Consider the following 27573-nt stretch of genomic DNA (forward strand, 5'->3'; position numbering starts at 1 on the left):
AAAGTGTTAGCTCATTTCTAGTTGAGCTTTTGCTCCTTACCGCATCTTCTCATGAGAGAGAGAGAGATAGATACCATCCATTGGAGTCCAAGACCTTCACTGAAGAAGACCCCCTAGTGGATTCAAGCCCCCTCTTGAGGGATCCCCCTAGTGGATTCAAGACCTCAACTCCTTCAAGGATTGGGATGAACTAGTTACCTTTTGTTATCATCTTGTGTTGGTTTGGACCTTTGTATCCCTCTATGTGTATGTGGATTTAGCATATGTGTGATTGGATCTTGTCTATTTGAGAGTTCTTCTTGTGTTCTTCTTTGATTTGCTCTCGTTCTCCCCCTTCAAGTGTGAAAGATCTCCCTCTAGGGTTCCACCCTACATCAGAGGGGAAGGACCTCATTCGCTGATTTTTCACTTTTCTTTGCCAAGGAAGAAGATGAGGAGAGCGAGGGTAAGTGACATGTGGAGGCCAGGTGATTAGGGGGCAGACACAGGCATGGAGTGCGTGTCGACAAACATGGATGGGGCTCCCAGCGCAAACGAAAGCAATCACGTTATTCTGACCTAATGGCTACAGTCATGGCTGTGACTGTTTGGCATATTTGGGAGGTGTTGGGGATATTACCACTGGGCGTAAACCGGCCAGGAGAGGCCGGGTTAACCCCATAAGTAGTTCATGTGTGTCTGAAGTCCATGAAGACAGACGGTGATGCTTTATGAAGGCCCAGGGCCCAAAGCCGGTTTAAGGCCTGTAGACATAAACCAGCATTGATATGTAAACTTGTGTTGTAAGATAGAAGTAGCAGAGACCGAGCCGGACACGATTATGAGCCGGCCTCGTGATTCTGTAAACCGACGGACGTCAACCCATGTATATAAGGGGACGACCCGGTGGCGGTTCAAGGAGAACAGACAACAACTCGAGACTCAGGCAAAGCGTATTCGCTCCCTGGTCATCGAAACCCCAGCAATTCCATCACAATTAGACGTAGGCTTTTACCTTCATCGTAAGGGGCCGAACTAGTATAAAACTCTCTTGCGTCCCTTGTCCGCTTTAACCCCTTTAAGTTAACCCGTAGCGATGGCTCCATGACTAAGTCGTTTCTCTAGGACATCTGTCGTGACAAAACCACGACAGTTGGCGCCCACCGTGGGGCTATCGCACGATGGTTTCAAGTTCTTGGAGGGCAAATTCGAAGGACTCAAGGGTTACGCTGTGGGTCGGATGACCAAGAGTCATCGCGGCAAGCTCTACATCGACGATGCAGGCTGGGGCCCCGAGGCCGGCTCAATCGAGTATGGGTACCGGGTCCCCTTTGGTGGCATACACGTTTTCATTGGCAAGATCGGCGAACCGGGCCCTGAGCCGGACATCTGCACCGACCTCGTCGAAACGGCTCAGCGTGCGAGATCTGCCCGGGTCAAGCCTGTCATGAAGCGTGCCTTCGTGGGAGTTATCCATGGAGAGGAATCTGAGGATAGATCGGAATCTGGTGGTGAGACCGTCGTTTATTCCGGCGACGAGTCATCGACCGGAGAGTCCGAGTCGTTATATCAGTTACAAGATGGCCGGATTGGGGGCTGTTCCGATGGCGACAGTATTCCGGACCCCTTTGATCTGCCAAACCGGGTAGCGATCTTCATGGCCGGTACGCAACCGGCGCTCCACTCTTCGACCGCAGCGGCGATGATTTCCGGACCAACAGCGGCCGGGGCAAGAGGCCTTGTGCGACCGCTAGCTCAGGTTCTATTTGATTTGTTTGATGCATTGGCAACGCTGATGGCGGAGGTTAACCCGGCGGATCAGGATGCACACAATGCGGAAATCGCGAAAGTGAAAGATCAGATCACCCAGGCCAAAGCCGACTTAGCAGCTGAGGATACCAGGATGGCCGCGGAGCGGGCCGCTTTGGATGCACAAGCTTACCGGATTATGCTGGATCAGAGTGCGTCGAACGAAGTCCTGAAGAGGAGGTACCGATCTCGCCTACCGCCGGTTTATCACGCTAGAAATCTCTTTAACACCCAGGAGCAGGGACCAGTAATCCGCTGGTGGTAAACCGGGCGGAGGCACCTGGAGCAGGGGCGCCGGTTCGGCCACGTTTGGTGGATCCGCCTCGTCAGAACAACATTGTAACACTGCATGTCCCCATGCCACCGGGTCATTACTCTAACCCGATGGACAACATTGTCGCTGCCGCTTCACGGCTGGCGGCCATCCCGATCGAAGGCGATTCTCCGGCGGCGGTCGAGACGCGTCGGGTTAAGGAGCTTCTTCAGACAGCCTTGGTTCAATAGGAGGCTTATTCATATAGTTGCGATTGGATTCATTCCACTCCCCGTCCAAGCCGGAGTTACAGCAGGCGTATGGATGAACCGGCAGTGTCATGCAATGCGTGGAACCGTGATCTGCCCCGTGGCAATAACCCGGCGGGTGGTGCTGGTGATGCTCAGGAGGTGGTGGGCCGGGCTCGGGCACGCAGAGAAGCCGAGTTAGCGGCGCAGCATGAAGCCCGTCAGCTTACTCCGGTTCCTCCAACCACATCGGTGGAACCAGGGGTTACCTCTAGTTCTTTGGGAGTGCCGTGTCTCATCCCGGCGTTGCGCAATGTGCGCCTGCCCAAGGATTTCAAGGGCCCGCGCAAGGTGCCGAATTACACCGCCGATTTATTCCCTGAAACATGGGTCGAAAGCTATGAGATGGCCATGGAGATGCTGGATGTGGATGATGCGGCATGTGCGAAATACTTCACCATGATGCTAGAAGGGACGGCCCGCACTTGGCTAAAGAGCTTACCGGCTAATTCTATCAGGTCATGGGCCGAGTTGAGAGCCCGGTTTATTCAGAATTTCAAGGATACATGCAAGCAGCCCATGTCAATTGTGGACTTAGCTGCCTGTGTCCAGGAGGAAGGAGAGTCAACAACCCATTGGGTGCGCCGGGTTTCGAAGATTTTGCATTCATCGGACCGCATCAACGCTGACACCGCAGTTTTAACATTGGAGGGCAATTGCCGGTTTGAACCCCTGAAGATGAAGGTGGGCGGCTCAAACGTCATTGTAATGACATGGGAACCCTCATGGCTGCACTGGTGAAGTATGCCAACTCTGATAGTACCAAGGATCCCGAGTCTGACCATGATAAAACAGGGAAGGGAAAAAAGAGCGGCAACGCCAAGGGGCAGCACCACAACCCGGCGGGTCATGGAAACGGCGGCAAGCGTAAGGCGGACCACGGTTTAGACTTTGTGGCTAATACTAATACACATGACAAGAGCCAGCGGCGTAAGGGTAAACCGCCCCAGCGCGGTGGAGGGCCAAGTCCTAATCCGGACCGTTTGTCTTATCTATTGAACCAGCCCTATCCAAAGCATGGGACGTAGGAGATCCCATCCACGCACCTCTGGAAAGATTGTTACATCATGCAAGAGTTCAAAAATTCTGATTCTTTCCGGTATGATCATGGACCAGGAGGCGGTTCGGGCCCCGGGTCTCATGGGTCGGGTTATGGTGGAGGAAATTCCGGTTTAGGCTTCCATGACAATCAGGGTGGACATAACAATCAAAGTAATCAGGGTAACCAAGGTGGCTATAATCATCAGGGCAATCAGCAGCAGCAGCAGTCGGGTTACCAGAGCAACCCGAAGCAGTTGAATAGCGGACAATATCATGTCTTCACCACTAGCTTGGACAAGCGCGATTAGAAGCTTCATAAAAGGGTGGTGAATGCCGTTGAACCGGCGGTGCCCCGTTATTTGCGTTGGTCCGAGCAGCCGATTGTGTGGAGTAGAGAAGATCATCCACCCCGGGTTGACAATCCGGGTCATTTGGCTCTGGTGGTGGCACCTCAAGTGGGAGGTTATAAGTTCACTAAGGTACTCATGGATGGAGGGAGTAGTATCAATATCCTTTATTATGAAACTTTCCGTCGCATGGGGTTAACGGATAAAAATCTTAAACCGTCCAATACGGTGTTCCATGGTGTGGTGCCTGGTAAATCGGCATATCCTGTTGGTAAGATAGCTCTGGAGGTGGCTTTTGGAGACGAGCATGACTCAAGATCAGAAACTTTGACCTTTGAAGTGGTGAAAATCAAAAGCCCGTATCATGCCCTGTTTGGACGGCCAGCTTATGCTAAGTTTATGGCACGGCCTTGTTATGTCTATCTGTAGCTCAAGATGCCGGGTCACAAGGGAACTATAACTGTGCATGGGAGCCGCAAGATCGCTCTGGAGTGTGAAGAAGGTGATGCGGCTTATGCAGAGTCGGTTTGTGCAACAGAAGAGTTGAAGTTTTACAAAGACAATGTTGATCCGGCAGATATGACTTCATTAAAGAAACAAACTACAGAGCAGGATCCGGCCCTGAAATTCAAATCGGCGGATGAGACTAAGCTTGTTGACTTCATGCCCGGCGATTCGTCCAAGCAATTTAGCATCAGTGCTAACTTGGATCCGAAATAGGAAAGCGCGCTCATCGAGTTCATCCGTGAGAATCGGGACATCTTTGCGTGGAAGCCTTCTGACATGCCAGGTGTACCGAGAGAACTCGCCGAGCACACTCTCAATATTGATCCAAAGTATAAATCGGTCAAGCAGTTTCTCCGCCGGTTCAATGAAGAAAGACGCAAAGCTATTGGAGAAGAAGTAGCCAGGCTCTTGGCGGCTGGATTTATCGTTGAAGTATTCCATCCTGAGTGGTTGGCTAATCCGGTGCTGGTCCTTAAAAAGAACGGCACTTGGCGTATGTGTGTGGACTACACAGACCTTAACAAAGCTTGTCCGGCAGATCCCTTTGCCCTCCCTCGTATTGATCAAATTATTAATGCTACGGCGGGTTGCGAGCGTTTGAGCTTTTTGGATGCATATTCTGGTTATCATCAGATCAAAATGGCAGTTAAGGATCAGGAGAAGACAGCCTTCATAACTCCCTTTGGAGCCTTCTGCTATGTGTCCATGCCCTTTGGGCTCAAGAGTGCCCGGGCGACTTATCAACAGTGTGTGCGGAATTGTCTTCATAAACAGATCGACCGCAATGTTCACGCCTATGTGGATGATATTGTGGTGAAATCAAGGAAGAAGGAGACATTGATTGATGACTTGAAGGAAACCTTTGATAACCTGCGGGTTTATAAAATGATGCTTAATCTGGCCAAGTGCATCTTTGGTGTACCTGCAGGCAAGCTCTTGGGCTTTTTGGTGTCTAACAGGGGCATTGAAACTAATCCAGAAAAGATCAAAGCCATCACCTCCTTGGCCAAACCGAAGTGTATCAATGATGTTCAACGCCTGGCAGGCCGGATTGCCGCGTTGAGCCTATTTATCAGTCGTCTTGGTGAGAAGGCCATCCCTTTATATCAGATGCTGAAGAAAACGGATAACTTCGTCTGGAGTGACGCCGCTAATGAAGCATTTGAAGACTTAAAGCGGCAGCTGGCTAATCCGCCGATTCTCGCTGCTCCAGTGGACAAAGAACCATTGTTGCTATATGTGGCAGCTAATGCTCGGGCTGTTAGTGTGGCTATTGTGGTGGAGCGCAAGGAGGCAGGAAAGGAATATCTGGTTCAGCGGCCGGTTTACTATATTAGTGAGGTACTTATTGAGTCCAAGCAGAGGTACCCGCATTGGCAGAAATTGGTGTATGGGGTTTTCATGGCAAGACGGAAGCTTAAGCAGTATTTCCAAGGTCATCCCATCACGGTGGTCAGCTCTGCTCCTTTGGGGGATATAATCCAGAACAGGGAAGCAACTGGTCGGATTGCTAAGTGGGCTATCGAGCTCGGGCCTCACGGGTTGAAATACATACCCCGAACGGCGATCAAATCTCAGGCACTTGTGGATTTCATCAATGATTGGACAGAGTTACAAGCGCCAGAGGAGAAGTCGGATCACACTTATTGGACTATTCATTTTGATGGGTCCAGGCAATTGGAGGGCTCGGGGGCTGGAGTCGTATTAACTTCCCCACGAGGTGATAAGTTTTGTTATGTTCTCCGTTTAATGTTCCCTTGCACTAACAATGCAGCTGAATATGAGGCCCTACTCCATGGTCTTCGGATGGCTAAGGAGATGAACCTAAGCCGAGTTAAGTGCTTCGGTGACTCAGATTTGGTGGCTCAACAAGTGTCCAGCAATTGGGATTCCAAGGACCCACTCATGGCAGCATATCGTCGTGAGGTGGATATTGTTGCAGGTCACTTTAAAGGTTATCAGGTGGATCATGTGGACCGGCGGAAGAATGAGGCGGCGGACGCTTTAAGCCGCCTGGGTTCCCAACGTAAACCGGTTCCGCCTAATGTCTTCCTGGATGTTCTGCATAATCCGTCCGTCAAGCTCCCTGGTGAAGAGGATTTGGCTATTCCTGATCCGGAAGCTCAGTTGGTGGCGGCTCTTCATGTTATCCCGGATTGGACGGTTCCATATCTGGCGTATATGAACTGGGGCGAGTTACCAGAGGATGAAACTTTGGCCAGGCAGATAATCCGGCGGTCCAAGTCCATGACTATTATCAATGGAGAGTTACATCATTGCAGTGTGACAGGGGCGTTTCAACGCTGTGTGTCTCCTGAGGAAGGCCGTGACATTTTGTGTGAGATCCACGAAGGATATTGTGGTCACCACGCTGGTTCAAAATCTTTGGTGGCCAAGGCGTTTCGTCACGGTTTCTATTGGTTGACAGCTCATGCTGATGGCGAGGACTTGGTCAAAAGATGTGATGGCTGTCAGAAATTCTCAAGGCGCGCTCATGTACCGGCTCAAGAATTGAGGATGATTCCAATCACCTGGCCGTTTGCAACTTGGGGGCTGGATATGGTTGGGCCTTCAAGAGATCCAAGGACAAGAAGACCCACCTTTTGGTGGCGGTTTATAAGTTCACGAAGTGGGTGGAGGCAGAGCCAGTTAGTAAGTGTGATGCAGCTACGGCGGTTCAATTCATCAAAAAGGTGATCTTCCGGTTTGGCTTTCCACACAGCATTATAACAGGCAATGGTACCAATCTGTCAAAGGGTGCCATGAAGGAGTTCTATCAACGTGAGCACATCCGGCTTGACGTGTCATCACTGGCTCACCCCCAGTCCAATGGTCAAGCGGAGAGGGCCAATCAAGAGATCTTGAGAGGCATCAAACCCCGGCTTATGGTTCCTTTGCAACGGACGCCGGGTTGTTGGGTTGAGGAGTTACCTTCTGTGTTATGGAGCATCAATACCACACCCAACAGATCGACAGGATACACACCGTTCTTCATGGTTTATGGAGCGGAAGCGATTCTTCCTAGTGACATCCGTCATGACTCACCTCGTGTAGCGGCATATGTTGAAGCTGACAACGAGAAGGCACGGCAGGAATCTCTTGACCTGTTAGATGAGGAGCGTGACATGGCGGCAGCCCGTTTGGCGATTTATCAGCAAGATCTGCGTCGTTATCATAGCCGCCGGGTTAGAACCAGAACCTTTCAAGAAGGCGATTTGGTGCTTTGACTCATCCAGGATCTGACGGACATGCACAAGCTATCCCCCCTTGGGAAGGACCCTTTGTGGTCAGCAAGAATCTACACAACGGGTCATACTATCTAATCAATGTTTGAGAGCGCAAAGACTCACGTAAATCGGAGGAGGAGACCAACCGGCCGTGGAATATTGCTCATCTTCGGCCTTACTATACTTGAGCCATAGGCTCTGCTTATGTACATATTATGACAATGTGTATATTATGATCAATATAATAAACCGGAACCTCAGCTAAAGCGGGGTATATGTTGATTTTCTTACATCATGTGTGGTTACATGGAGTTTCTGTTTATAAAGCGGCGTCCGGTTTACCCCTTGATTCAGCTTCTCAAAGCTTTATGTTACATCACTTGGGGGCTTGGTCGTATTCGAACCATAGCTACACCTCTTGATCGGCGCAATGCCACAACATCACTTGGGGGCTTGGTCGTATTCGAACTATAGCTACACCTCTTGATCGGCGCAATGCCACAGCATCACTTGGGGGCTTGGTCGTATCCGAACCATAGCTACACCTCTTGATCGGTGCAATGCCACAGCATCACTTGGGGGCTTGGTCGTATCTGAACCACAGTCACACCTCTTGATCGGCTCAAAGCCACATCAATCCGGGGCCAAAGAGAGTGTTGTAAAACAATAGCTCAAACATAGGCACCCACTAAGCACAGCTCACAATGTTGCCTTGGGGATTCTTTGCTGTCGAAATGAACTAAGAATCTACACTTGTAACAGGCTATCAAGCCATGGCTTGGAAGCCTGGTGTATACACCTAAAACCCCGGGTAACCTGCCTATTTAAGTAAGTCACTCCGCCCAGGTAAACCTGGTATGACCCTTCGAACTTTGACAAGTTACTCTAAAATGAAGACCCTGAACTTGTCAAGTTAAAACGATGATTGGTTAAGGATTGAGGACCATCTTAAAAGGCTTTGCAAAAATGGTTTAACTCAGTGGCCTGGCAGCCCATGAAAAGCCTCGAAATTGGGGCCTGGCAGCCCGTGAAAAGCCTCGACTACAATGGTTTTATTTGCCTTTTGCTAAGTTTTCTTTCTTTTGATAAGATTTGTGATGTTTTCAAACCGGTGTTTATCAACCCGGTTAGGTTGTCAACTACAAGTTGTCAGTACATGATCAAGTTATAATCCGGAGACTATCAGCCCGGTCTGGTTTTGACTCAAAGTCACCAGTATAGAATAAACCGGTGTTTGTCATAACCCGGAACAGTTTTATTGTCAATCAATATCATATAACAGGAGTTACTTATACTCCAGATTAGGGTTATGACCCTCACTACAAAGTTGGTCAGCCAACATTATGCCTAAAGGTCACAGGTATCATATATTCCCATATTTGGTTATCTTTACAACCTTGGTTATAAGCCTTGGTCATATATATGTATTTGGGTATCATGACCCGCCCGGTGGTAAACCGCCAGGGTGCTTTAAGCTTCTTATCTACATGAACATCTTGAATAAATGGCTATGGATTATGAACATCATATCTTAAGCATGTCGGATTAAGCAAGCATCAGTCGCAGATAAATATGCACGAAGGCATAACAGACCAAGTGTTTTAACTAGCCTATTACAAGGTGTTTCAGTGCCCAAAAGGATAATGGTTTTCTCAAATACGTGTTGCAGCATGTAGAAGGCTAAACCGGCCTCCGGATTATGATTGATCACCAGCTTGCCCCGACGGCTGCGGATCATCTTGCACCGGTTCATCCTCTTCGTCTCTACCCAGCGGCTGGAAATCAATAGTTGTCCAGTCGATTCCAATTAACGCTTGGAACACAACTTCGTCGCTTATTAGGGTGGACGGTTCAATATCAGGGGCATAAGTGTGCTTACGGATTGGAGGGATCAGATTTTGCGCTTCCGGAATTGGTGCGGCAACCCGTCTGTTCTTGTCATCATAACTTGCCTGGTAGTATGAGAGATCAGCTTCTTCAGCCAATTGACAAGCCAGTGGACGTACTTCCCGGTTTATGGTGCGGAGATCCTCTTGGCCAAATTCCGATCCGTCTTCTTTTAAGCTTGGGAAGCCTTTAGCAACGTCCACCGGATCAAGATCAGGCACCCACGCCTTTGCCCGGGTTAGAGCGGTCAGAGCTCTGGCCCTTGCCACAGCTTTCTTTAGTTCTTCAACCCGGGCAGGCAGCATGGATAGCCTTTCTAAGGTGTCCTTGATCAATGTTCGAGGAGGTTTATTGTGTGAAGCGGTGCAGATGCTCCGCTGCGCACCGGTATACAGCTGCTCTATCAGAGTATAGGCCACTTTCAATTTCTTCTGTACGTCAGAGCCCAGATGGCTAATACGAGTTCCTGCATCATTATAAACGTCAGTAAACTAGCAACACATGGGAAGATATGTTGAAAGTATAAAGTAAGGATGCTTACCAAACACAGCAGTGGTCATAGCATGTACTTGCCGCTTTACACCAGTCAGCTCGTCTACCACCGGTTTGAGAGCTGCTTCGGCGTCTTCAGCTCTTTTCTGCAAAGCGGATTTCTCTGTGTTCTAATCCGCCCGCTCCTTGTTGATGCCCTTTTTCAGTTTCTCCATAGCGCCTAGAGCGCTGGTCAATTCTTCCTTCGCTTTGGATGTTTCAGCTTGCTGGGATTTGAGGTTCTCTTGCAGATCAGCGGTTTGGCTTTCCTTCTTGCTCAGTTCAGCCTATAAAGAGACAGATATATAATGAGTTGACAGTACATATTTGAAGTACCAAGCACATAACAAGTTATGCCCTTAGTACTTGGGGGCTAATGCATATTTGCTCTTTATCAGAAATTTTTACAAGTCCCAAGCACAATACAAGTATTAAGCTTGGCACTTGGGGGCTAATGCATATTTGCTCTTTATCAGAAATTTTTACAAGTCCCAAGCACAATACAAGTATTAAGCTTGGCACTTGGGGGCTAATGTGTATTTGCTCATAAAATGATGATATGGGAATTCTTCTACACAGTCCCGATTTATCTTTATAAAGTTAAACCGGCCCTTGGGGGCTACATCAGTGAAGTTAAGATGCATTGTTGCAAACAGGAAATTGTTACTAAGTCCCAATTTAAATTGGTATCTTAAACCGTCACTTGGGGGCTACTGGAGTTGATAAGCTGCAATTAAATATAAGAGAGAAACACTTATGAAGTTACCTCATATCGCTCCTTCATCTTATTTACCAAACCGGCTTCATAGTCACGGCTGGTGTACAGACGGTTCAGGAAGCCAGAGTGAAGGTCTTGAACATTCAGATGGGCATAATTTGACAAATCGGTGTTCCATTTGCCTTTGCCAATTGCAGAGAGCTCATCTTTGGCAGTATGCTTTGACAAAGCGACAAGATTGCCCGGAGCAGTATGGCCAGTGCCAGTAATCATAATGTCATCATCTTTGTCATCAGCAGCCGTTACTGGGGTTGGCGGTTTGTCAATATTTTTAACTAGACTTGCCAGTTTATTGTCAGTTCGGACAGGGCTGGTTGGCTGGTCAGCATGCCTTGTGGTGTCAACTTCTACCTGCTCAGCAACGAAGTCATGATCTTGAGGCGGTGGGTCATTCAGTATGGCATCAATGTTGGTCTATTCAGGATCTGGAGTTTTCTCCGGTTCAACAGACACGTCTTCATCAGCCGGTTTATTCAACCGAGCTTTCTTGCTGGGTCTGGGCTTGGCGCTGAGAAAAATAAACATGAGGATCAGTACAGTATATCAAAATAGCAACATCAAGGATAACAACAAGTGTATAGCTCACCGAAGAACCGTTTTGAGGGGTGGAAGTTTTGTGGCCGACGATTCGCCAGAAGATGAGTGAGAAGTACCCTGATAATTTGAATCAGACGGGTTAAGAGGCTGGCGGAAACAACCTGCTTTGGGGCATGAAGTATCAATGGGATAAGAGACCTCTGATTGGCGTTTCTGAACCGGACTGTTCGGTAAACCGGCGGAGGTAACTACCTGGCCGCTGTGCCGGGTTGTGCGGCGAGCCTCGTGCTGCTGCGTCTTCAAAAGAAAGTTTGGGTCCAAGTAAGCAAGGGGTGAGAAAATTTTACTTTCCGGTTTGCTTGACGGATTTTTAATGTTGGCAGAGGATTTGAATCGGAGAAAAGAATGGTTACCTCTACGTCATCAGCATGACTGCCTTTAGCGTCGTCCTGATAATAATCAGTGTCAATGAGATGTACGAAAAATGAACCAAGAGAGTCAAGTTCTACCTCTGATTCCGGATTACCCTCATCGTCATCAGCTGGTAGCTCGGAGGATGCAGTGGTCCTTTTCTTGGCAGGTTTTTTGATAACCTTGGTCTTTGGACGAACTGGCTTGACCGGTTTATCTTGCGGCTTGTCCGGTTTGTCTTGTGGTGGTTTCTTGTTCTAGAATGGATCATCACCCTGTGAGAAAAAAATCACACTTTCAGAGAATATTTGAACAAAAGCAACTTCAGATAAAAAGATTATATGATTCTTACAGCTGGCGGTTTGTTGAAAGCGCAGAAAGGGAGTAGTCCGGTTTGGGCACAGACAGCCTCCGGTTCGTTCAGCATTTTCTTTACAGCCTCAGTGACTTCTGCATCTGTAAGCTGAATGTCAATGTGCCGCTGAGCATCCTTCAAACTCCCCGTATACTCACACATCAAACCGGAGCGCCGGCTTAAGGGCAGAATACTCCAGCTTATCCAGCAACGAGCAAGATCAACTCCTGTCAAACCGTTCGCCATGAAGGCTCTAAGCTTTGATAATTGGGGAGCATAGTTGACCCTTTCTTTTGCCATCAACCTCTGAGGAAAAAGATGTGTGTTGCTAAGGCGTTCAGGGCGGTAACCCGGCAGGGGGTTTTCATCAGGTGGAGATGTATCCATGCAATAAAACCAAGTCTGGTTCCACTCTTTGGGGTGACTGTGGAGTTTGGGATGAGGGAAGGTGACTTCCTTCCTTTTCTGAACCGCCATTCCGCCCAGTTCCGTATTGGGTCCATCCGAGAACTCTGTGCGACGGTTTAGGTGAAAGAAATCCCTAAACAGTTCGACTGTAGGTTCCTCTTGCAGATAAACCTTACAGAAGACTTGGAAGTGGCAGATGCTGGTCACGGAATTGGGACCGATGTCTTGAGGGCGCAACTGAAAATTGGCTAGTACATCTCGGAAATTTTTTGAACCAGGAGGGCTAAAACCTCGTCCTAGATGATCAGCAAACACGACTACCTCTCCGTCCTTGGGTGTAGGAGGACTTTCCGGGCCAGGGACCCTCCAGTGGATGACATCTTTTTTGGCTAAAGCGCCCGTTTTAACAAGATTGTTTAACTGCTCTTCGGTTACTCGAGAGGGAGCCCAATTGTATTCATAGACTTGCTTGGCCATGGCAATGGAAATCTGAAACATGATTATTGCCGGTTTAAGATTTACAGTGGACAACTATACATCAGTATAAGGATACAAGCATATTGATAAACCAGATTTGGTTATTCGTAAACCGGAGTCTGTCAATGGAAACGGTATAATGATGAATGCATTGGCGGTTCAACAGGGGACTAATGGTATCTACCGGGTTATCATTTTTATCTGTGAAGTTAAACCGCCTAATTTGGCATTAAAGGTATAAGTATAAAGATGTATAAGTGAACGGAAAAACAAGTTTCACAGTTTGGCATGAGAATTTCAGATCTGCCGTGCGTTGGATAATCAAAATATACTCTGGTCTAATATCAAGCGCTCAAAAATTTCAGTGAGTTCAGATGAGTTGGATATCAAGCAGGTGCCTTAACAAGAAGAAAGGAGTCTAAACTACAAAAGGCGCTGAAAATAGTCAGATCTAACCGGCCATTGGTGCTACCGAAGGAAGAACAGCTTCAAGCTATGAAGAACACCGAACCCTAATGGCGGATCTAGGGCGAGAAGAAGAGGGACGTACTGGTGCAGGAGGAAGCAGCGGAGGATCACCGCTTTTCTCTGATACGATCAGGTTGATGCAGCGGCCTTTGTTGAAGGAGAGGCGAAGGACGGCGGCGGCGGCAGAGCTAGAGGGTCGGTCGGTGCGAGGAAGACGACGACACGAAGAGGCACGAGGGGGAAAATGGAAAGACCCCCTGGCCCTATTTATAAGGGCGGAAAGATAAGCGTCAGGCGCGAAAATCGAGGAGCCTAAATTTTGGATATGAGGCGGAGCTGTCGCCTCGATTGTCGAAGGCTCATTAATGAAGGTGGATTATACACAGTTTTAAATAACAGGTGACGTCACGGCGATTTACCATGGTCCTAGAAGATGATGTCACGGCGGTTCACAAGATCATGTGAAGATGTTGAAGAAGAAATTTTCTTAAGTATTGAGGATTGACATGAACCAGTTCAAATCAATCTGGGGCCTAATGTTGGGGATATTACCACTGGGCGTAAACCGGCCAGGAGAGGCCGGGTTAACCCCATAAGTAGTTCATGTGTATCTGAAGTCCATGAAGACAGACGGTGACGCTTTATGAAGGCCCAGGGCCCAAAGCCGGTTTAAGGCCTGTAGACATAAACCGGCATTGATATGTAAACTTGTGTTGTAAGATAGAAGTAGCAGAGACCGAGTCGGACACGATTATGAGCCGGCCTCGGGATTCTGTAAACCGACGGACGTCAACCCATGTATATAAGGGGACGACCCGGCGGCGGTTCAAGGAGAACAGACAACAACACGAGACTCAGGCAAAGCGTATTCGCTCCTTGGTCATCGAAACCCCAGCAATTTCATTATAACTAGACGTAGGATTTTACCTTCATCGTAAGGGGCCGAACTAGTATAAAACTCTCTTGCGTCCCTTGTCCGCTTTAACCCCTTTAAGTTAACCCGTAGCGATGGCTCCATGACTAAGTCCTTTCTCTAGGACATCTGCCGTGACAAAACCATGACAGGAGGCGCGGAATTTTGCACGAAATAATGATGACGAGTCGCACTCTGTTCGTATTGCTTTCAAGATTAAAGCTCATGTTTGATCTAATCGTTCTGCATCTATACGTTCCAGATCCTGCGCACATGTGTGATAGCATTGCTTCAAGCATTGTTTGGTCTCTGCCGCCACCAGGTTTCCTTTTATTCATGTCTGATGCTGCGATTTTTTCCGAGCTAGGGAAGATTGGTGCAGGGGTGGTCGCTCTAAATTCTGATGGTCAATGTGTTGTTGCCTGCCGAGAAGCGGCCAATGGAATGCCTATTCCTGAGTTGGTTGAGGCCTTGGCTCTTCGGCGAGCTGTTTATCTTGCACGAGAGGAAGGATATGACTCGGTGATCTTCACCTCCGATTGCCTTTCCCTGGTGCAAAGGGTCAATTCTTCTGTCCGCGACCGTTCGCTGGTGGGCTCAGTGGTGTCAGGCATCAAATATGGCGCGTCGAGCGTCTTTTGTGTGTTGTTCAAGCATATTCGTCGGCGGTCTAATGTTTTACCTCATGATTTAGCTAAGTCTTGTATGAACTACGATGGTCTTTGTGTTTTTCATTCTACTCTGGTTTGTATCCAGGAGACTCTATATGACCATGTTGCTTGATTAATAAAGAGCGGACGTTTTCTATCTCATGGAGGGACGGTAGGTCGGATGACCTCCTATGAGAAAGCCAGCACACTAGCAGCCAAGAAAAAACTATGCTGACATCTACATTTCAATTTTCATGTAGAGTTCCGTGCCGTCTGGTCACAATGTTGCAGCTAACCGATCTCCACTCCAGCCAGCCAAAAAAGAAAGGGATTTGAGAAGAGCCATTGCCACCACGTCACGAGCAACGGGAACTCAAACCAAATCCCATCCCCCAATACGCGTAAACCGCCCAAGGGAAGAACAGAGGGTAACTCAGCCTCGCAGTTCGCACCCCACACCACAGCCGCGCTTCCTCGCTATCGCACCAAAAACGCTAGTCTAGTCCAGGACACAAGTCGCCCAAGGTTGACGCAATACCGGATCCACGAGTCAGATTCCCACCTGAAAACACATCCAAAATCCATCCACGGCAGCGGCAGCCCGCCATTATTGTGCGCTCTAGAAAACAAGACTAGTATATCGCGTCCGTCGCCTGCTCGCAACCTGCCAGCCTCCTACTATACATACCGGCCCGCTGCTCCCATCAAGCCATTCATCGGCCCGCCACCCCTCGCCTCCTTTCAGTCCAAGCTCAGGACGATGGGGACGAAGAAGAGCACGGTGGCGCTGGCTCTCCTCGTCCTCGCGCTGTCGTCGCTGCCCCGGGCGTGCCTCGCCGTGACGTCGCCGTACGTGCGCCCGAGGCCCAGGGCGACGCTCTCATTGCGCCGGGACGCCGACGCCGGCGGCCAGACGCCGCAGCAGGTACGTACCGCGCGTCTGCTCAAGTTAATACTCCCCGTAGATAGATGGCGCTGTCGCTTCTTTCTCGGCGGGGTTTCTTCCGGCACATTTAGATCCTGAGACACCGACCAGCCGGCGTGATCAGGCCATTTTGCAATCTGAAATCTTGAAATGCCATGTCAGTTGTTCGTCCCCGTGGAGACCATTCCCTAGTCTCATTTTTCTGTTGGATTGAGTGTTAGTGGAAGAAAAGTGTTTTGTGCATGAGTGACAAGTCCATCACTCCAACCAAAATCCTAACCCCCGCAGCAACATCCATCTCCTGGCGCGCTGCTTTGGAGTTCCTTGTGATCTTGACTTTGGTTGTCGTTCCTGACCATGTCGGCATGTGGTTTGGCCTAGGCGCCATTGTTTGGTGAGTCCCACTAGCATATTTCTTGGCAGTACTTTTAATATATCGCCCATGGAGGAAAGCAGGAGTGCTGCAAATTTGTATAGAATCTACTAGTATAGTGCTGCTATTTAATGATTGCAATCTTGAGCCACCGCCCATGCCTTGCCTTTTCCTTCCTTCAGGAAAGCAACCAAAACTGGATACGAGTGTTTCATTATCTGCTAAACTTTGGCCGGCCTGTGTGAAACTATACTGCATCAGAGTGCCGAGTTGTTGGCATGGACAACAGCTCACGCTAGAAAACATAAACCACCGCCTTTCAATGTTCACACTTGCATTCAATTCAGTGTATCCGTTTATGCAAATTAGGATGCTTTTCAGTCAGGGGCACACTAATTTTGTCCGTCTTCTCTCTCCTAACAGTTGGAAAGTTTCCTAATGTGCATTAGAAGACTGACAAAATTTTGACATCAAGCTTCATCCCATGAAAGATATTAAGACTCGTTTAACATCACACTTGATGTGGTTGAAAGCTCTTGCAAAATGTTTTGCTTGGCGCTAAGCCAATATTCAGCCTTAAGTACCCCAAAAGTTACTACTAGTGGATTTGAATCATTATGTGGCTCAACTTTCAGGTGCATGTGTCGGCTGTGGGCCCTGACAAGATGAGGGTGACATGGATCACCGACGACGACGCGCCGGCGATGGTGGACTACGGCACGGCTTCAGGCCAGTACCCCTTCTCCGCCACCGGAACCACCGCCGATTACTCCTACCTCATGTATCACTCTGGGAACATCCACGACGCCGTCGTCGGCCCACTGAAACCCAGCACCACCTACTACTACCGGTGCAGCTCCGACCCGTCGCGGGAGTTCTCCTTCCGAACGCCCCCGTCAGGCCTCCCCTTCACCTTCGTCATCGCCGGTAATGCATCTTGCCGTCAGAGTCTCAGTTTTTCCGTTTAAAGTTTTCAAAGCCGCATGCATAATGCTACCAATGGAATGGGGACGCGCATGCAGGCGACCTGGGCCAGACGGAGTGGACCAACTCCACGCTGCAGCACATCGCCGCCGCCGACTACGACATGCTGCTCCTCCCCGGCGACCTGTCGTACGCCGATCTGGACCAGCCGCGCTGGGACTCGTACGGCCGCCTGGTGGAGCCCCTGGCGAGCGCGCGGCCCTGGATGGTGACCGAGGGCAACCACGAGGTGGAGAAGATCCCCCTCCTCGAGCGCCACCCCTTCAAGGCCTACAACGCGCGGTGGCGCATGCCGTACGACGCCGGCGCCTCGCCGTCGGGGTCCAACCTCTACTACTCCTTCGACGCGGCCGGCGGCGCGGTGCACGTCATCATGCTGGGCTCGTACACCGACTACGACGCCGGCACGGCGCAGCACACGTGGCTGCAGGGCGACCTCGCAGGGGTCGACCGCGGGAAGACGCCGTTCGTGGTGGCGCTGGTGCACGCGCCGTGGTACAACAGCAACAAGGCGCACCAGGGGGAGGGCGACGGCATGCGCGACGCCATGGAAGCGCTGCTCTACGGCGCCCGCGTGGACGCGGTGTTCGCCGGGCACGTGCACGCCTACGAGAGGTTCGCGCGCGTGTACGGCGACAAGGAGGACCAGTGCGGGCCGGTGTACGTGACCATCGGAGACGGCGGCAACCGGGAAGGGCTGGCGGAGAAGTACATCGAGCCGCAGCCCAAGACGTCGGTGTTCCGGGAGGCCAGCTTCGGGCATGGCAGGCTGCAGGTGGTGAACGTGACGCACGCCCTGTGGACGTGGCACCGAAACGACGACGACGAGCCCGTGGTGGCTGACCAGACATGGATCACCAGCCTCGCGCCCAACCCGGCCTGTAAAAAATGATATCAAACGGCACCTGATGCCAGAACGTACTCCATGACCAAAAATAGTGTTTCATATATATTATATACACACACACAGTATGATTTAGAGACAAAGATTGTTCCTGTTACTGTTTGTCATATGTAGTACTACCTCGTTACTTGATATCAAGATTTGAGACTGCTAACCGGGAACCTCGTTTTTAAGACACTGGCACAAATGATTGTGTGGCTGCAACGAGAGAAACACCAATTCATGTGAACAAACTGTGTCGTGGGACGACGATTGCTGATGAGAAAAAAAGTTGAATCATTTGAGGACAACAGCAAGTGAACCAACCTGGAATAACAATTGCTGCAACAGCAAGCAAACCAACCTAGATGGATATTACCTGCAAAAATTCCCCGTAATTAAACTTTTTTTTTGTTGGATGAAACTTCATCAAGCAAACCTGAAGAATTTCGTAAATAATCGGTCGTTGACTTCACATGGAATCAAACTGCATACGTACGTGAATTATAATTAAGGCGAATGGATTGGGAATTCGGTAAGAGCTTAGGAGAAAGTTTTTGCTAGTTCATACTGATTAGCAAGTACCAATAACAATTGCAATGTTACTTAAAGAAAATGGGCGGTCATTCAGTGAAGCATGTATCCACATATATGTGAACCTCTAGCACACACAATGATGACTCACTTGTGATTTAAGTCACCACTTTTTCTTGTTTTGAATTGGGATTTAAATCACCACTCAATTATACCTCGGGCAGGTCCTCCATTGATCGTATTACTTGGCCACGTTGAGAAGCATTTCCTGCTAGCAGGGTGACCCCTTCTGTCTGAAATTCTGAATACCAAAGATAATGTTGAGATGGTCAGTGACGGAATATTCGATTATTCTTTTATCCAATAGATAATCAGTTATTCTTTTATCCAATTCCAAAATCGAATATTTGATTATTTTAAAGATTTATTATCAAAATCCACAACAATGGTTAACTCAAGGTTGTGATTGGTTGTGATCCATTTTCGACAACAACAACTACTACAGCTACAGCAAAAGCAACAACACAAATATATTCTCCTTCCCATGTTTCTTCTGGGCGGGTGATAAGAATCCCACATGCATATTCGGGGTTCTACATGTTCTTATCATACGACATCAAGGTTCCGCAAATGCATATAGAATGCCAATATCTTAGTTCAGCCATAAAGAAGCACAACATCAGGGAATAACTTTTGTAAAGTGGTCTTGTAGTCTGAAAATGAACTCTAGATACAACTGCTTTTAAAAAACCCCAAATGGAACTGAATTCTAGCAACATATATTTAGCAGTCCTTCTCCACCGGAAGGAATGGCCAAGTACAAAACACCTCCTGAATCTCAGCATTATATTTGTTTGAAGTGAAATTGTGGTCCAGGCATTGGATCATTCTTCACCTGACGACAATAAGTGTTGCAAGGTTCAAAAAGAGGTGTCAAAACTTAGCAACATCAGCTGCTTACCAACGACGGGATCCTCACTAAGGTTACTTGAGAACCACATTAACAATTGTTTTCTTGCTTAAGTGAATTACAACGCCTATGGTGGCAGAACATGTCTGTATCTGCAGCTCTCCAACTAAAAGTCATCTTAAGTCAGAAAATAGAGTACTATTTTTACTTCCATGGCTGAAGCTCACAAACTATGTATTTCAGCCATATCACACAAACAGCCTTGCAACCACAAAACATGCATACTTTTGTTCTTCACATGAATATCCAAACTTGTACTAGCAAACTAAGTTAGTGGCTAGGTGTGCTTCTCTACTGTTGCTCGAGTTTCTTTTCCTTAGAACTTTAATAGCATATTTCTAGGTTTTCAACCTATTTGTGTTACTCATTAAAAAAATTGTTTATGCTAAAAATGTAATTCATATTTTCACATATTTTGCTCAAATTTGTTTTGCAACGCATGAACATATAATGCAAAACACATATGTGTACATATGTTCATAAAGCAACGCATAATGAATACATAGGTCACATATTATAAAGCAAACATTGTATTAAAAAAAGAAACATTATATCAGATATTCATATACAGTTGTCCCTTCCGTTGCAACGCACAGATAATATAATTTTTTCTTTATTAGCAGGTGTTCGCAGTGAACTATGTATTTAACTGGAACCTAATTACGCAAGCCCATCAAAATGTTGATGGGACTAATAACGGCATCTCCAACGCCGTCCCCCAAATCATAGTCAGTCTATCCACGATGCGTCCATGGTCACGGATACACGTTGTGCCCATAACATCCGTCCATATCTGTCCTCGACCATCCAACGTTGTGCCCATAACATCCGTCAAGATTCGGCCTTGTCTGAATACATTTGAAGTGCAAATAATGACCAATAGCAATATTGATGAGCCAATAAAAGTGCATATGTATGCTTGACAACCAAAAAAGGTGGATGTTCATTAGTTTTTACATGCGTCCGATCACAAAAGTTCCAGTCCAGCAGTCCGTGGAAATTGTGCCCTCCTAGACCGGTTGTGTGTGCCTCCTCCGTCATTACTCTGCCGTCAGCTTGTCCGCAGCATCCACCTCCGCCATTTCTGCCGCCAAGCGCTTCAGAATCTTTACACGGATGGCTTGCTTGATCTTCTTCGCATCGGGATCCAACACACCATCTTAATGGTCAACATCTTGGTTTCTTCCGAAGTGGCCGCGAGCTCAAGCCTCCTCTCTTCGAGTTTGGTCTTCTTTCCATCGAGCTTTTTATCTTGTGTCGTTTGAAAATGATCTTCTTATCCGTCACGACCACGAAGATGTCAAACCTCCCCTCCTTCTTTTCCTCCTTGATGTCATGGCGCTTGACACATGTCTCCTCCTTGTCCATGATGCCCTCAAACTTCTTCATCTTCTTGACCGCCGCTCCTTCTCGCTTCTCCTTCTCCACCACTCACTACCTCCCCCAGACCCCCCTTTTGACCTTCTTGGCCGACTCTACTTTTGTTGGGTCGATTGGATCACCATCTCCGTCTTCATAGCCAATGTCGGTGGTCTTGACGTTATGGGCAATGGATAGGAGCCACTTGGGTTGTCCATTCAACTTCAACCAACAATGCATGAGGATGAAGTTCGTCTTCTCTACGTTCACGTACAATGTGCACGCATGGGAAGGCTAGCAAAAGAGGACATGGTCAACAAGTTGCATATCCGGTTAAATGACGAACACACAGATCATATCTGGCCAAATGACCAACACATAGAGCATATTCAGCCAAATGACCATCGAGTAGAACAACTTACTTGCTCGGAGATTATTGCACCACTTGGCCACTATTTTATGAGTGAATTGAGATGGACGCATTACTTGCTCATAGACTCTCGGATGATGTACCATCGATGGGTGAGCGACTTTATGGAACGATCTCAGATCACTTCCGTGAAGTAGGGATCGAAGTTCTTGTGCTCATGGAACCAAGTATGACCATTGTACTGAAAGATTGAGCCTCTTTACTCTGTGCCTTGAAACAAATCAACGCTAGTGGCCAACCAAGCATCATACAATGATTCGTCCTCCCTCCAATTGGAACTTTCTCCCCTCTCACTCTTCTTTGGGTCGCCACCTGCCGGCCAATCCTCCGTATCAAGGCGAAAAACATGCAAGTGTTTTGCCGCACGGCATTGGAGATGCCTTAAGTTATGTGTTGTAGTAATACTAGCTACTAGCCCGTGAAGGTGCATCGGTTGATAACTAGTTTTGGCAAGAAATCCTAATCATTGGCTCATTGCAATTATCCAGACTCCTTCTATCAAAGTCATAAAGTGATTTTAGATTGCTTGCCACCTCACATATCTTCAGCCTCTCAATTCTCAAACCGCATCTAGTAGTAATATTCTCCTGTCCCCATCAAATTACTAGATGCGTCAGCAGCAGCTGGCGTGCTGCTTTCAGCTCCCATCCAAACAGCGACATATATTGCCACGGAGGCTCGCTCAAAAGAAGGCAGAAAAGAGGAGGAACAGTTAAAAAAACTACGGTAAAAGTTGCAGCAATGCCAGCCCCAGCCTACCTATCTCCTCCCTTCCTCCCGCTCCACCACCCCGCCACCAGCACGAGCGCGCACCTCCTCTCCGGTGGCCGCAACCATCGAAGCCGCCCACGGCACATGTCAGGTACCGCCAACGAGGCATCTCCGTTCGGAGTCAGGAAGGATATGCTCCTCCGGATACCTACGAGGCCACAACATATGCTCTGCAGAAAGTCTTCGTCCCATAATACTATTAACGTAATGGCGTGCGGCTACACCCTACCAGGTCCCGTGCTTCTTAAAGCCAAGGTCGGCGACGGTGACGGCGACGGAGGGGACGACCTCCTCCTGGCATCGCGGCGACACGCGTAAGAAGAGGCGGACCGCCTTTCTGCTCCGCACGCTACTGTTCATGTGCGCGGCATTCCGCGTGGCCGTTGCGCTCACCCGCGTTTTATACCACGCCGCGGCCGGCAGCGTCCTCGGCGTGGCCAGGGTCCTCTTCGCGGCGGCCAACGAGCGGTGCCTTCGGTGCGTGAACCAGGCGGCGCTCGGGCGCAGCGTCACCGGCACCTTCTGCGGGGACTTGTTGGTGGGAGCCATGGCGCACTCGTGGAGGGTGCTCATGCAGGGGCTCACGTCGCTCATGTTCCTCTGCGCGCGCGCCGACGAGTACGTCCGGCCGCCGCCGAGCCCGCTCGTGCTGACGGCGCACGACAAGCCGGCGGCTCATCCTCAGCAGGTAAGGCTGGATTTTTTGGCTCTGAACAGCTCTCAAGTGTGTGCAAGAATTTGGCATTTCCTGCAGAGTTATTTCTGCTTGTTCTTCATTTTGTCTCACGGAGATGTGTGCAGTTGATTCATAAGAATTTAGCAACACAATCTCAATCTGAGGTTACTTTCAGCTACCCCTTAGGACTATATATGCAAGATTTACAAAGTTTCTTGAAGAAGAAAAACGCTGCTTGATTCTTGATGCCTGTACAAGATGCTGCCATGATCATGTGCAGATTGTACAGAGGGGTTTAATTCCTCTACCTACCAGTCAATTGTGCCTACTATAAAGATGATGAAACTGACATCGGCAGTACTCAGCACGCCTTCTTTGCACGGCAAAATATCATTTAAAAGAAATGTGAATTTTCTGAAAACTCACATTTCACCAAAAGCTTAGATGCATTACCAGTTGTGGGGACTGTACTTTCCATGCTTAGGCAAATTTCAAGGCCAAATTAAACACATTAACGTGCGGGAGAAGGGCGGCCAACCAGCATGACCACGTGGTGAGAAACTTTTTGATTTTTTAAACATTGTTTTAAACACATTAACGTGCGGGAGAAGGGCGGCCAACCAGCATGGCCACGTGGCGCATGTTGGTTGGCCGTGACAAGAAACTTTTTGATTTTTTAAACATTATTTTTGGAAGATGAAAGTGAGACTTTTTTTTATTGTGAGAAAAGTTTTATTTTAGATTTTCTTTTTTGAAGATGGAAGTGAGATTTTTTTTCTTTTTCTTTTTGAGATGGGTGTGTTGTCCAGGTGTTGCGACAACGTTTCTTTTAATTTTGAGATGAAGATGATATTTTTTTAAGAGGAAGAAATACACACACAACTTTCTCTCAAAAGGCCCGCAATGGCGGACCCCAACCACTAGTTCAATATCATTTGGGAGAAACTGCTAGCACCGAGAAGTCCGAGTTGTCTTTGAGCAGTTTTGCTTAAGCACCAACGCTTGTTTTGTGTTATACAATAAACATCAGTGCTTAAGTAAAAATTGCAAGCACCACTCTAAGCGTCTACATTATACACGGCCTTAAAATCAAGGTGACTACTCCACCCGCCGGCATTAGGAGACAAGGGGGAGTCGCCAAGTGATATGATACTAGAGGGGGCAAACCTCATTGAAAACGATAATTTCATAAGATGGAGTTGCCGGCGACCCAAGGTAGGTCAGAGGGGAATGAGTCCATGACTGTAGTCTGTAGGTGAGGTAGAAATGAGACGGGAAGGCAACACGGATTTTCGGGAGACATTAAATAAAAATGCTAGACGTACAGATTGGGTTTACAGGAAGTTACGCACCAACCCTTCTCCCCTCACTAATCCCCCCCCCCCCCCCCCCCCCCCCCCATTTTCAGGGTGGGGCCCGCCTCATCTAATCACCAATTAAAACAATCCACCTCAGCCTTGCCTGTAAAAGTCGTGTAAAACATCCGTAGTTGTAGCAAAGCTCGACATTAAAACATATTTCATCATGTGTTTATTTTTCAAAATTCCAAAATTCTGTTTTTCTTAAAAAAGAAAGTATTTCGAGGGGATTTGCAAGTATTCTTTGCGGAGTTGTATAGGCAAGCGTGTAGCAAGTTGCCGGTGTATGGGTCCTGTCCCCGGATTGTAAACTTGTGGATGAGTTTCTTCACCCCTTCTTCTATCAAAATATGATGTGTATTAGATTGTCAAAAAAAAAAAGATGTGTATTAGGGATAAAAACAATTTTGGCTCATAATCTGAATATTTTTCCAGACTTGCCTTTACGTCACAGGTCTTCTTTTGCTAGTGTTTATACAATTCTTTGTTAGGGAGTGTTTATACAATTTTTTTTACAGATGTTTGTACAATTCTTTTGTGTAACTGTGTTTATTTCTGAGTATTTTCACCAATTTGCATTTTTTTAGATGACCAATTTGCATTTTTAACATGGTACCCGTTAGGTGCATATTTCAACTGTGGGAAGCAACAACATGAGGATTTCATGGGTCACTGACGACCGGAAGGCGCCGTCGGTGGTCGAGTACGGCAAATCTCGCGGCAACTACACGGTGTCGACGACCGGCGATCACGCGACGTACCGGTATTTCTTCTACAAGTCCGGCGCGATCCACCACGTCACGATCGGCCCGCTGGCGCCCAGCACGACCTACCACTACCGGTGCGGCAAGGCCGGCGACGAGTTCACCCTCAAGACGCCTCCGGCGTCCCTCCCCATCGAGCTCGTCGTCATCGGCGACCTCGGCCAGACCGGCTGGACCGCGTCGACGCTGTCGCACATCGGCGGCGCGGACTACGACATGCTGCTGCTCCCGGGCGACCTGTCGTACGCGGACACGCAGCAGCCGTTGTGGGACTCGTTCGGGCGGCTGGTGCAGCCGCTGGCGAGCGCGCGGCCGTGGATGGTGACGGAGGGCAACCACGAGGTGGAGGCGCTCCCCGTCGTGGGCTTCGCGCCCTTCGTCGCGTACAACGCGCGGTGGCGCATGCCGCACGAGGAGAGCGGCTCCGCCTCCAACCTCTACTACTCCTTCGACATGGCCGGCGGCGCGGCCCACGTCGTGATGCTGGGCTCCTACACGGAGTTCGAGCAAGGGTCGGAGCAGTACGCGTGGCTGGAGCGGGACCTCGCCGGCGTGGACCGGCGGAAGACGCCGTGGCTGCTGGTCCTGCTGCACGCGCCGTGGTACAACACCAACCAGGCGCACCAGGGGGAGGGCGAGGCGATGCGCGCCGCCATGGAGACGCTCCTCTACGAGGCCCGCGTCGACGTCGTCTTCTCCGGACACGTCCACGCCTACGAGCGATTCGTAAGCCCTACTACTATATCTTTGCTCCATCGATGAACTGCAAAGCAGACTAACTTTTTTGGCTGGTCGATGGACTAGACGAGGATCTACGACAACGAGGCCGACAGCCGGGGCCCGATGTTCATCACCATTGGCGACGGCGGCAACAGGGAAGGGCTTGCTCTCAAGTACGTACGCGGTTCGATCTCACAGAATCTGATTTCCTTGGTCTTTTTCTTATAGAGTTGGAAATGAATTAGGGATTCTTGTTACCATTGTTGAAGGTTCCTCAAGGATCACAAGTCAGCGCACCTGTCGATGTTCCGGGAGGCGAGCTTCGGGCACGGTCGGCTGAGAATCGTCAACGAGACGAGCGCCGTTTGGACATGGCACCGCAACGACGACGAATACGCCACCGTCCGCGACGAGGTCTGGCTGGAGAGCTTGGCTACTCCAAAGCTGTCCATGGCAACCACCGGTCGTCACGACGAGGAGTTGTAGGATGTTGCACATCAATAAGCACCCTAGTCTACAAGACACTTTGCAGAAAAAAGAGTGTTTTTTTTTTTGAATCATTCATTCCCTAAAGTTGTACGTTTGCCACTATAGTGTTTTTTTTACCCAACACCGTAGAACAATTGTTCTAGGGTAAATTTTTACCTAATCTTTACCTAATTTTTTTAATTTTTTTAATAATAAAGCAAATTGGGTTTCTGGTCATCCGTCATGGCATTTTTCAGAAAAGTCCCTCTATTTCAGAGAATTCAACCCGCAGTCCTGTTTTAAGCTAAAACGAATCTTTTTTTGTATTTTACACAAAAGTCCCTATGTTTTCGTGAAATCAACCCGCAGTCTGGATTTAAGTCACACCCGAACCGTTATTTTACATTTTTCGAAACCCCCCTGATGTTTTAGGTAATTCATCCGCGGATCATATTTAAGTCAAACAAATGCTTTTTAAAATCATCTATATCTTTTAAACCGTAACTCCGATTATGTAGAATATGTAGAATATGAATATGAGATTATTTTTACCTGTTAAGTATTTTTAAATATTATTTTGGAATATATTTAAATCAAACTAATTATTTTCTAAATTATCCGTATCTTTTAAACCGTAACTTTGATTTTAACATATTATATATGAAATTTTATTTGAAAAATGTGTGGAATCTAAATATGATGTTAATTTTACTTGTTAATTTTTTTAAAAATATTGTTTTGGAAGCAAACTTATAATTTATAGCGCAAGATCCATTTTTCTTTCGTGGCGGCGATCTGGATTGCAAATAAACACCCCACTATAACCATATAGGGAAAAGAAAATATCGATAACTACAAATGCATACCTCTGAAAAATATCGCAGGGAAAACAACAGATTTCTCATCGCGAGGGTGAGAGAAAGCGAGAGGGAGAGAGAGAGAGAGAGAGAGGGAGAGGGAGGAGAGAGGGAGAGAGAGAGACGCCTTAGGATTAACCATATTCAAACACGTTTTTTGTTGTTTTGTGTCAACACCGAGGCCATCGCCGGCGAGGGTGAGAAGGAGGATAAGCGTCAACAAAAATATGATGCCTCGCAAAAATAAAGGAGATGGACCTATTGTGGTCTTGAGTGATGGTTGTTGGGTTAAGAACGTGTGTTATGTTTTCTCTTCCGTTGCAACGCACGGGCTCTTTTGCTAGTAATAATAAAGAAAATTGGGTTTCTGGTCGTCTGTCGTTGCTAGCAATTTTGCAAAAAAGTCCCTCCGTTTTTGAGAATTCAACCCGTAGTCCTATTTTAAGTGGGTGTCTAAGAAAACGTTTCAATTTTACGAAAGACCCCTCCATTTACCTATATTCAACCCGTGCTCCTTAATCTTAATTTATAGCGGGCTAAAATAAAAAGTCGCGTCTTCCTCTTATCCAGGTCGTGTCGTCCGTCCGTCACGGCGGCGGAGACGGCATCGGTCAC

The 27573-nt window shown here is 48.2% G+C and overlaps 2 protein-coding genes across 3 annotated transcripts; both read left to right on the forward strand.

Moving 5' to 3' along the window:
* The first annotated feature begins 15302 nt into the window (after window positions 1-15302).
* Window positions 15303-18226, forward strand: LOC109760220 (probable purple acid phosphatase 20). Its single transcript, XM_020319054.4, has 3 exons — window positions 15303-15811; window positions 16820-17111; window positions 17207-18226. The coding sequence occupies exons 1-3, from the start codon at window positions 15647-15649 to the stop codon at window positions 18058-18060; spliced, it is 1311 nt and encodes a 436-aa protein (XP_020174643.1). The 5' UTR covers window positions 15303-15646; the 3' UTR covers window positions 18061-18226.
* Window positions 18227-22053: 3827 nt separating this feature from the next.
* On the forward strand, window positions 22054-26338 carry LOC109760221 (purple acid phosphatase 22). Of its 2 annotated transcripts, XM_020319057.3 has the most exons (6): window positions 22054-22206; window positions 22348-22429; window positions 22539-22803; window positions 24773-25639; window positions 25718-25806; window positions 25903-26338. In XM_020319057.3, the coding sequence occupies exons 1-6, from the start codon at window positions 22086-22088 to the stop codon at window positions 26117-26119; spliced, it is 1641 nt and encodes a 546-aa protein (XP_020174646.1). In that variant the 5' UTR covers window positions 22054-22085; the 3' UTR covers window positions 26120-26338. The 2 variants fall into 2 exon arrangements, with proteins under 2 accessions (XP_020174646.1, XP_045084780.1); XM_045228845.1 differs by having other exon boundaries at window positions 22060-22429.
* The last annotated feature ends 1235 nt before the right edge of the window (window positions 26339-27573 follow it).

The sequence above is a fragment of the Aegilops tauschii genome, chromosome 5 (assembly GCF_002575655.3).
Source record: "Aegilops tauschii subsp. strangulata cultivar AL8/78 chromosome 5, Aet v6.0, whole genome shotgun sequence".
Taxonomy (NCBI): Eukaryota; Viridiplantae; Streptophyta; class Magnoliopsida; order Poales; family Poaceae; genus Aegilops; species Aegilops tauschii.

Excerpts from the sequence above, each read along its gene's own strand:
- LOC109760220 (XM_020319054.4), top strand. The coding sequence starts at position 15,647 with ATGGGGACGAAGAAGAGCACGGTGGCGCTGGCTCTCCTCGTCCTCGCG. Across the intron at positions 15,812-16,819 it reads GCGGCCAGACGCCGCAGCAG|GTGCATGTGTCGGCTGTGGG; the intron begins GTACGTACCGCG and ends CTCAACTTTCAG. Across the intron at positions 17,112-17,206 it reads CTTCACCTTCGTCATCGCCG|GCGACCTGGGCCAGACGGAG; the intron begins GTAATGCATCTT and ends ACGCGCATGCAG.
- LOC109760221 (XM_045228845.1), top strand. The coding sequence starts at position 22,086 with ATGCCAGCCCCAGCCTACCTATCTCCTCCCTTCCTCCCGCTCCACCAC. Across the intron at positions 22,430-22,538 it reads CTGGCATCGCGGCGACACGC|CGTCCTCGGCGTGGCCAGGG; the intron begins GTAAGAAGAGGC and ends CGCGGCCGGCAG. Across the intron at positions 25,640-25,717 it reads TCCACGCCTACGAGCGATTC|ACGAGGATCTACGACAACGA; the intron begins GTAAGCCCTACT and ends TCGATGGACTAG.